The following is a 10,404-nucleotide window of genomic DNA, read 5'->3' on the forward strand; positions in this document are numbered from 1 at the left end:
TGAGAAACGGGGGACAGCCGTCGCGAAGGCCGGGGGACAGGAAGGGACGGAGAGCTGCCCCGCACTTCTCGGTAAGTACGTTTTAAGGGGAGTCGGTCTGAGTGAGGCTGGGACTGGAATGACTGCGGGGAAGTGCGTACCCCTGCGCCTCGGGGCGCTTCGGCATCACCCGTCATTCAAACCTGTCCTCCCAGAGCCTGCTCCAAAGCCGCCCCCATCGGGGGTCTCCATCCTGTACCCCTCCCGGGCCGGGGACCCCTGTGTCTCCCACTGTCCTGTCAGTCAAGAACACTTGGTCACACGAGAGAAGAGCCTACTCTCTTCCCCCCGAGATGACGGCTCCCAACGTCTAACACGTGGGTTCGACGTGCCAGATTTTGAAACTAAGTCTGCATGTTTTATCCAGCTTTTTATCTCCCTCTCTGTTTCTTAACTTCAGAACGCTCGTGAGGCAGAGCCATGCCGTGTGATGTGCAGTTGTTTCGTGCTGGGTGGGAGCGCTTCGCTGGCTCCGTGACCGCGGGCACACGGTTCGTGCCGTGGGCAGCCGCGTGCATGACGCGGCCGCGGACAGCCGTGCACCTGCCTCTCGGTGCACGCGGGCCTCCGGCTGCTGGGCATGCACCTGGCGGGGTAGCCCGTTTTTGTTTTATTCTTAGGTTCAAGCACACAGCACACTGGTTAGAGATTCTAAAGGCAGGGAAGACGTCTTTGCACGTCTCTGTCCCTGTCACCGAGCACATGACCACCGCCGGCTCTTTTTCCACTTCGGCCAGTATCCGGAGTCACTGGTCCAGCCCTGCGCCTCTCAACACGGAAACCTGTCTATTTTTAGGCAGCAGGGAAGAGTATCACGTACCTCTGCCCACAGCCGTACTCAGTAGACCAGATAAATGTGCTCGTGCCTGACTCGTGTTCCCAAAAACCTATAAATGCCCCGTTTCTGTGCCCTCTCCACTCCACTGCACTCTGCCGCAGGTCTGCCTTTCTGCACAGGAGGGCTGAGCCAGCCGGGGGGACCTCAGCACATGGAGGTCCTCTTTCTCTGCGCCGTCCTCTCCTGCCTGGTCCCGATGAGCTCAGGTAAACAGGCCTGGCCAATGCAGGAGCTGCCGCCAGCCCCGGGCGGTGACGGGAGAGGCGGGGGAGCCCGTGCCGGCTTCCGCCCACGCGCGTGCCCATGGGCAGCGTCCGTGTGCCATTTGTGGGTGCAGGGGCCGCTTTCATCTTCCCTATGAAAAGTTTTGGAAAGATAACAAAAGGCAAAGGGGCATCTTTGCTCTGACGCAAACAGAAAACGTTCACTGCAGTGAGAAATATATCTTTAGCAGGAAATGGCAGCCATTCAAGGTCGGGGCCAGAAGGGACTAGGGACCTTCTGCGGCAGCCCCCCCCCCCCCAGGGAGAGGCAACCATCTCCTGAGAAAGGATAAGGTGCTGCTGTGCCGTGTCCCGTAGTCATTCACACGTAGAGCGACACCGCCGGCTTTCACAGAGAGCCCCTTGACAGATGAGGAAACTGAGTCACGGCCGATGAAACGAATCGTCCAAGGAAATGAGGCTTGACTCCAGCTCCCCAGATCCCTAGGCTTGAGGTGCTGCCTTCGAGAGATGTGGAGCCATCTTTCCACTGTCCTCCCCAAGTCACGACAGAGCCGACATGACAGGGGATCATGGCGGCGGCCCCGTTTGTTGCTGAGGCACAGTGCGAGGGTTTTTTAATCTTCAGGGCCCACACCATGGCAGTTTGGTGGCTTTAGAGGGCATCAAAATAGACCTTTTTCATTCCCCGAAATAATGTTGTTGTTGTTACTGAGATATGATTCACGTATACCGTTATATTAGTTTCAGGTGTACGACACAATGGATGGATGTTTGTAGATATTGTGAAATAATCTCCACAATCAGTCTAGTTAACATCCATCAGCACATGTAGCTACATTTTTTTTTTCTTGTGACAAATAGAAAATACTTTCCCAGAGTAAGGAGAGAGATTTTCTTTCATGCTTTTCATTGTAGGATATAAAACTAAAAATTGGGCCACGAGCTGAGAACCAGAACTACTTCCAGTTTTTCTAGAGATGCACCCCTCCATTGCACCCTCTTCGCCAAGACTGCCTTTGCTCGCCCCTAGTGCGTTAACTCACGTCCGTCACCAGCAAGCTTGAGATCCCGGTTATAATGTAAGAATGTAAAGCAAACGTAATGCTTCCTCCTGGCAACCTTTTGAGGTGCAGATTATTGTCCCTGTTTTAAGGCTAAGAAGATAGAAGCTCATGTAACCTGGAACTTGTCCCAAGACCCCTAACTTTGTAAGAATGTAGCAAATATTTGGAGTTGGGCTGTGGGCTGGGATCAGCCTTCATAGTCTCTGCATGGTGTGAATTAAATATCGACTCTACTCCACTGTGCTAATAGGAGATATGCCACCTGGCATCCGAAATGCCATCTGCCTTGCGAGACATGGGACCTGCAGACTTTTCTTCTGCCATTCCGGGGAGAAGAGGGCGGAAATCTGCTCCGACCCCTGGGACAGGTGCTGCGTCTCGAATGCAGAGAAAGAAAAGAAAAACGAACCAGGCGAGGCCTGAAGCGTAAGCTTCTGGAAGGCAGCTGGGATCCTCGGGTGTCCCCCAAAGTGTAGAAGGATTTGTGGCTCGTAGTAGGTGCTCAATAAACTTTTGTCGAATGAATACAGCACTAAGGATGAAGGTCTGATGAAAGAACTTCCCTAAAAGCTTGCCCTTTCTGCCTTTTTCTGTTTTTTTGTTTTGTTTTGTTTTGTTTTGTTTTGTTTTTTAAGAGTCTCAGAATTGTGTGATATTCTATTTCCTTTCCTCGTTCCAAGGGGTAACTCTTACCTACCCACAGATAGGGGTAGACTTGAAACCAAGGCCCCAACTCTCTCACCTTCAGAGGGGCAGGAATACAGCCAGTCTCCTGGCTTTTTTTCCCACCAAATAACTTCTCGGTCAAAGCCAACGCCAGCCTCACCCTACTGAATCCCGGGCCACCTGGCCCATCTCCTTCCCCGGCCTCCTCCAGTAATGACTAACCACCGCAGGCCGCATGTAGATGGGATTGCATCGTTTCCAGACATGTGCTCTTAGGTCACCCCACCCGATGAACACAACACTCCGTTTCAGGGACGGAGGAAAACGGAGGTCGGAGGTTAAGAGTTCGGCAGCAGGGCTCTGCACTGGCCCCTGGCCCAGAGCCCGGTGTTCTCGCTAACGCTGAGGAACGCACATCTGAACAGTTAGATCCAGCAGGAAGCTTCCTTGGGCTTTCGACCGGCTGCCCTTTGCTTTTCTCTGAACCCTGCTCAACATGTTGTCCATACCGTAGCCCGTCATCTCAAGAGCAGTGAATATTCATTAATGGTAAGAAATATTAAAAAAAAAAAAAAAAAGCGCTGACGTATGAGATGGCGGGCTGCCTTTTCTAGACCCGTGGCTTGAACAGATACCTGGTTTCAGTATTTCTGTTCGCTGCCTGAATCCAGTTGCTCATGAATAAGCCGAACTTGCTGGAAGAAAAGACACTTTGGGGCTCGATTCCCAGGTGACGTTTCCGTGACTGTCAGGCGTCATGTCCAGGCCTCTCCCAGACGCTTCTAAGCTCACTCCCGCATTTTATTTTCTAAACAGAATCAGACAGGCTGAGCACGGGTCCGTGGCCGGCCAGCCCCTTCTCTCCACTACCTTTTCCTCGGCAATGAAATGAGGGGGCCAGCCTGGACCGCTGAGGCCCCAGCACAGTCGCTGGTGGGGGGGGGGTGCAGGCTCAGTGCTTCACCGGGAACCATAGGCGGGGTCTCACCAAGTGCGTGAGGAGAGGGGACCCTCGGCCTCTGTCCTCCTGGCCTGCCAAGGGCGGGCTCGCCGGAACCCACGGCACAGCCCGGACCTGCCCCTGGGGGTCGGCACAGGCACGAGGCTCCAAACCGCACTGGAGCGAGTGGGAAGCCGCTCTGAGGCAGGGTCTGGCACCCAGCAGTCTGCTGAGGCCCGGGTGGGGGCAGGCCTCAGGGCAGGGGTGCAAGGCCGGAGGGGCGGGGGTCCAGGTGTCCTCAGCCGCAGCCTCGGGCGGACCTGATCCTTCCTTTTGTCCGGTGAAAATCGCCGGGTGAGGCACGGGAAGGCGGCCGACGGGGCCTGCAGGGACTGGAACGCGCCCCAAAGCCCTGGATTCCGGGTCTTGCTCAGTGTCCCTGAAATATTGAACAAGTCGCTCGCTCCACCTCCATAGCATCGGTTTCCCGATTTTTCAAAGCATCGAGTTGAATCTGTTCCTGCAGAGCCCCAGTACGGTTGGAACACAACGTGAAGCCCCCAGCGCTGACCATTTCTCAAAGCGGCCAGGCGACCTCGGCCACCGGCAGCCGGTCGATACCAACAGCGGCCAGCAGAGGGCGCGCGGCCGCCGGCGACGCCCGCGAACGGTTTTGACCGCGGCTGGCGAAGCGGGTCCAGGTGGCTCCAGAAGGCAGCGAGCAGCCGGGAATTCGAGCCGGGCTGAGACCCGGGGGAGTCTCCCAGCACTCCCAGCCCGCGCTGCCTGGCCTTAATCAGATTATAGTGTCTCATTCATCTCTGCCCTGCGCGGAACACCACCGTAGGCCCGTGGAAACGGATTCGGTCCGCACTGCGCGCAACAGGCTACTCCTTAGAGCGTCACTGTGCATCCCTCCTTGTTGGGACAGGGGCCGGGCCGGCAGCAGAGCTGTGGGTAACGAAAGCCACCCCAGCCTGCTTCCTGCTGCCGCACGTCTTCTGGAGCTTGGGCGCGCAGTGGCCTGGCGCCGGGCACTCTCGGCAGTGGGGGGTGGGGGAGTGGGGGTGGGGTGGGGGTGGGGGCTCCAGGCCGCAGAAGCGCAGCGGGGTCGGGGAAGGACCCGTGGGTGCTGCCTCGGCCCTGCCGCTTGCTGCGCCTGCGGACCCTCCCCAGGGAGTTATACCCGACTTGGACAGGATGGCCCTAGGCAGTGGCCGCACGCCCGGCATCGAGCCCTTGCACCCCGGGCCCGCTCCCACTTGGGGACTCACCGCGCGTCCTTGCTCTGAGATACTCGGGCCTGCGGTCGGGGGAGGGGGCGCAGGCCGACCGGGACTTGCCTCTTCCCCAGATAGACCCTGCCGGGGAGCGTGGACCCTCCACACACCGAGGAGGGCCGGGCTGCTCCCGGTGGCGCGCAGGCTCGGAGGGCGGCGGGAGGCCGGGGCCAGGCGGGTCCAGCAGGGGTCCGGAGGAGGATGCACACCGCAACCGTAAGCGAAGCCGCACGTTTCGGACGCGTGAAGGGAGCGGACGCCAGCCCGGCAGCCGCGCGCCTGGGGCTCCGCTCCGCGTCTTAGCGCGAACCAGGCTCGGACGAGCGGGACCGGTTCCCTTTAAAACGGGACAGGCTCGACGTCCGTCCAACATTGTTCAAAACTCACTTTCCTTCGCCTTGTCAGGCCCCGGGCCTGGTGCCCGCGCCACGGGCCGCGATCCGCTTCGCTCTCAATGGGCGCAGGCGCCGTGGGCCGAGCAGCCGCGCGGGGTCCAACCCGGCCCGCCTGGGCCGCTCGCCGGGCAGACCTGCACCGGAAGGTCCGGCTCCCCCAAGCAGAGGGGCGGGAAGGGACGGAGTCTGTTTAGCCCCAGGTGTCAGGGACCCCCTCCCGGGCCGGGTACCGCTGCGGGTCCCCGCCAGGTGCTGGCACTCCGAGTGGGTACTGATGAAGACAAGGGGCCTCGCCCACCCCATGGAGCGGCCTCAGGTCTTTGACTTGTTAAAATGACCTCGGCGAGCTTGGAACCTTTTTGACTTCAGTTTCTTGTCTCCACCTGAGTACAGATTTTTATTATGTGACCATCGAATTTGCACATGGCGGGTAGAACGGAACCGGATGGCGCAGACGGTGGCGAGCCGCTCCCCAGACTTCTCCGGGGCTCCTGCACCACGCCCCGCTCCTCCGACCCAGTGAGCTGCCCGGCATCACACGAGCAACTTGGAAAAACGTGAGTGTGTTTATCGTGGCATTCTGACAGGTATCAGACAGAAACAATCCGAGAAAGCCTTCCCGTGGTCAAAGAGCCTTCAAGGCCAGAAGCTGGCAAAATTAGGGAAGATTAGACATGGTGCGTCTTTAAATATTCTGCTCGATTGTACTGGAAAGGTGACCCTGGGGGGAGGTGGGTTCATCTCTGCCCAGCAGGAGAGACTAGAAGTTATTTGCCTACACATTTATTATTTTTATACTTTATTTTTTCTCATTATAAATTTTTAAAAAGTTACTACCCATGGTACGCAGTGTACATAGAATTATGGGCAGAGATACACGGGGCCGACTGGGCCCAAACCACCACCTGTTCTAGCCTGAGGCCTCTCAGGGTGACACTTGGTGGCTGGGCTGTGCCTTCCCCTGCCATTCAACTCCCTTCTCCTCAGTGACCTCTGCCCCCGACCCCTGCAGTTCAAACCCGTTTTCTCCAGGTTCCTGGTTCCACCCCTGGGGAGGACAGGCCCCAGAAGACCTGGAAGCAGCCAGAAGACGGGGTGTGTGTGGGGAGGAGCTGGCTAAGAGTGCAGACTAGGCCCCCACAGTGACAGGGGGGGTTGCAGCAGGGGGCACTATGGCAGGGTCCACGCGGCAGACACGGCCTAGCCTGACCCAGAGGCCTGCCAGAAGCCCGGCCGTGAGTGCAGCGCTGGCCCACAGCGGTGAGAGGCCGACACTGCGGGAGGCGGCAGGTGCGCGCGAGATGCCATGCCGGTCGGTCCTCCCTGGAGAGCGGCAGGAAGGGGCTGAGGTTAATGCAGGGTAAGGGGGGGCGGTGCTGAGGTTGGTGGTGGCGGAGGGCGGTGAAGACTGGCAGGAAGTGGGCATCGGTCCACTGGCCTGGAAAGGGCAGACACGTGAGGCAGCGACGGGGGGAGGAGGGGGGAGGGGGACCTACCGGGGCCGGAGCTCGGCCTCGGCAGAGTGCGGGCGCGGGTGTAAACACTGAACCCCGAGCCTGGTCGGAGGAGAGGGACACTGGTGAAGACCACGGAGGTGGCCGGACCGTGACGGGAACGGAGAACGCGGGGCGCGGGGTCTGGGCTGCTGCCCCCCCCCCCCCCCGCCGGGGTCGCTGACTGCACGCGGCCTGTGGGTGTGGGATGTTTCCAGGGGCCTGGGCTGAATGTTCACCGCGCTCCCAGATCTTCCATAGGCCTTCAGGCCCCCAGCGCGTGAAGTTCCCACACCAGGCCAGCCCTCTGACCTGAGAGTGGCCCCAGCCTCATGCCAGGGCAAAGCTGAGGACCCCACCGCACCTGACGGACAGGTCCACTCAGCACAGCCGTACAGGGGGGAGCGTTCCAGCAATGCCGCCCGAGGAGCCTGGCAGTCAGCTCTTCCTGCGAATGCTGCACCTGGAGCGGGGTCCCCAAGGCCCCTTCAGCTCCAGCCCCAGGCCAGAGCCCGGGACCTCACCACAGCCTCCCTAGCCCTCCCTGGGGCTGCGGCCTGGCTCCCGCAGGCCTCTCTGCGGTCTGTCCACACCTGAGCTCTCGGCTCTCAAACCTGGGTTCCTCTCGGTCTGGTCCTGGGCTGCGTCCTTTACACGCAAAATGAATCTTTGGGGGCACCCCCCTGCCCCCAGATGTGGTGCCGCACAGAGGGTCTCTAAGCACGGTGTTAGTTCATAAGTTGCTCGGGGGAAGCCAGGGAGCCAGGGGGGAGAGCGGCGTGAGGTTCACACAGGTGAGAGTCAGGTGAGAAGGCAGTTGAGCCGGGGTGTGCCAAGCCCTGCGCCAGGTGTCACCACGAGGACTCCGTGTTCCACTGGGCAGCTCCCAGGGCACGGAGGACCACACTGCCGCCCCACCCTGGGCCTGACCCATTCTTTTCTGCGCAGAAGCCTTGTAGAGAGATTTTCCATCTGGTGTCATTCCCAATATGCACACCAGATGGCAGCAGAGAAGAGCATGTCTTTGCAAACTCCACCTTCAAAAAAGATCAGCTTCCTGGGAACTAAGCTCACTTCGAAATAAATCTTGTTTTAGGCCCTTCATGCACCTCATCTCAGCCACTGCTCACGTTAGACAGATGAGGCAGGGACAATTATTATCTCTCTTTCACAGTTATTTAAACTGTAGGCTGATTCTAACGCAGTTCTGGGTCCAGGACTGAGGCCTACGTGGGCCAGAAGAGCACACGGGACCCGGACAGAGTCACCCAATCCGTCCCGCAGCACTGGGCTGAACAGGGTCATTCTGTTTGAGGAAAACCTGCATATAGCCTAGCTTGCCACGTAATCATAAAGCTGGCTTTTAGGGGTGGGACGTGGGCACCTGCAGAGGGGGACAGGTGGGGAGTGGGGAGGGGGCCTGGCCCCTCGCAGGGGCACAACCAGCACCAGGCCCCTACAGCGATGACTTCCACACCCGCTCGTCCTCCAGCCTGTCACACCTGCTCCTCCCGAGTCCGGGGCACAGGCTGCTTCCGCCGTGCTCCCCTCTCTGAGGTCCCGGCGGCTTAGGATGGAGCATGAGGGGGCAGCTGCCCTGTGGGGGAGCCTGGGCCCAGACAGGTGCAGGGCCGACTCCTGGCCCCACCCCTTACCAGCAGTGTGACTTCAGGCAAAGAACTGGAAACTCAGTCCCTTGCTCTGTCACATAGGGTAACGGCTCCCGGCTCCCTGTCAGGGGGCCAGCCGTGAGGGCACAGTGAGGTGGTGACGTCAGCTCCTGGCCCACACGTGACCGGCACTCGCTCTCCCTCCCTCTTCCCTTCTCGTCTACCTCGGAGGGGCCGGACAAATCAAATCATCTTCTTTTGGCAGAATAAGCTCTCCTACGTGCCGGAGTAGCCAAAGTCCCCCTAAGCGCTGACGGGCGTCTGTGCCAGCTTTGTCCACAGGACGGCACTAACCACACCCCTGTCTGGACCTCGTGCCCCTGCTCCTCTCCACACTCACGGTCCCCGCCTCGGCCCCGGCCAGCGCCACCTCTCCCCAGCCTCCTCACCGGTCTTGCTGCTCCCTGTCCCTCTCCCGTCCAGTCCGACCCCACACTGGGCCAGCTTGGTCTTTCTAGATTAGGGATCCGATCCTGTCACTTCCTGTGCACAGAACTGCCCACAGGTTCCCGCAGCCAAACTTTGACCAGACTCCTGAAACTTCTCCTAAGCCCATGCGTGCACTTCCTCGTAAAATCCAGTTTTAGCAAGAATCCCCCTAAGTCAGCTTACCAGAATTCCCCATCCTTGATATCCAGTCACCCTTGGTATCTGATCAGATTCCTCACACTACATTACGGCCCAGACGATGCCTGATCAACCTGGACTGTCTTCAACAAGAAACTTCTTAGGTCAAGTTTAGCCAGAATCCCCCTGACCCTATTGTTTCCTCTTAGTAATTTTCCACCCACTGATGCCCACCCTGCTCCTGGGCTATACATTCCCAGTTCCCATGCTGTATTTGGAGTTGAGCTCGATTTCCCTCCCCGACTTCAGAGGTCCCTACGCCAATTATTGACATAGCTCTGCCCCCTGAATAAAATCTTACTGTGCTTTAACAAGTGCCGTTAAATATTTTTTAATTTATCACGTACATTTGTTGTAGCCGCCAGCCCCCGAAAGACACATGGACCACCAGAACTCAGTGAGTTATAGGAAACACACTCTTTATTCAGCCAGCTGGGTCTGCCAGGGGTGCGCAGACCCCAAATTAAAACACCCCGAAATGTGGAAGTACAGGGTTTTTAAGCCTCAAAATCCCATTCTTCATTTTGTCTAAACACAAAGGTCTATTTTTCTTTTATTCACTACCTGTCAACCCACAGGTCAGTTGTGCAAGTGGGCGTACAGAAGCAGAAAGCTTATTGTTAGAATGTTATGTTCCTATGGGCGATAGCCATGTTCCCATGGACAGTAGCCAAGCAGTAATCTCCTGCAAGTAATAAATTTCTAGCAGTCATTTTTCAGGCACCACACATTCTAATAGCTCTGGGAATACAAAATATATGAAGTCACAATGTATTTAGAAATTAATGACTTAATCAAATTATGGGATGCCATCCATGCTTGTGGGCTCGGCCCCAAAGGTCCTGGCTTTACGAGCCATCTCAGCGAGTGTGAAAGAGAACGTGTTGAATGTAAAGAATTTACATCCGCACAAGCAAGGAGTTTTGTTCTTTGAAAGCAATGCCTCAGCCCCTCAACCTCACGCCCTAGGTCCTGGTCCCACGAACCCCACCCCCTCCGATATTGAGCCCCGGGGCTGTAGACACAGGCATCCTTGCTGGACAATGGGGAACGGGGACGGAAATCATGTTCTGTGGCATCGGCCTGCCTTTCACACGCCGGTTTCCGCAGACAGCTCGTCTTTGCTCAGGTCAATGACCCATTCCCTGCACAGCAGCCGCGACAT

General features: G+C 57.9%; 1 protein-coding gene across 1 annotated transcript; it reads left to right on the top strand.

Annotated features, from left to right (window-relative positions):
- Nucleotides 1-1,028: 1,028 nt before the first annotated feature.
- LOC107510363 (sperm-associated antigen 11-like) lies at nt 1,029-2,591 on the top strand. Its single transcript, XM_016143791.2, has 2 exons — nt 1,029-1,083; nt 2,419-2,591. Exons 1-2 carry the CDS (start codon nt 1,029-1,031, stop codon nt 2,589-2,591), a joined length of 228 nt encoding a protein of 75 aa, XP_015999277.2.
- Nucleotides 2,592-10,404: the final 7,813 nt, after the last annotated feature.

The sequence above is a fragment of the Rousettus aegyptiacus genome, unplaced genomic scaffold, assembly GCF_014176215.1.
Source record: "Rousettus aegyptiacus isolate mRouAeg1 unplaced genomic scaffold, mRouAeg1.p scaffold_m13_p_11, whole genome shotgun sequence".
In the NCBI taxonomy this organism is placed as follows: Eukaryota; Metazoa; Chordata; class Mammalia; order Chiroptera; family Pteropodidae; genus Rousettus; species Rousettus aegyptiacus.

What these genes read in the sequence shown, in the direction of transcription:
- LOC107510363 (XM_016143791.2), top strand. Translation starts at nt 1,029, where the DNA reads ATGGAGGTCCTCTTTCTCTGCGCCGTCCTCTCCTGCCTGGTCCCGATG. An exon ending in CCTGGTCCCGATGAGCTCAG is followed by an intron (nt 1,084 to 2,418) that starts GTAAACAGGCCT and finishes CTGTGCTAATAG; the next exon opens with GAGATATGCCACCTGGCATC.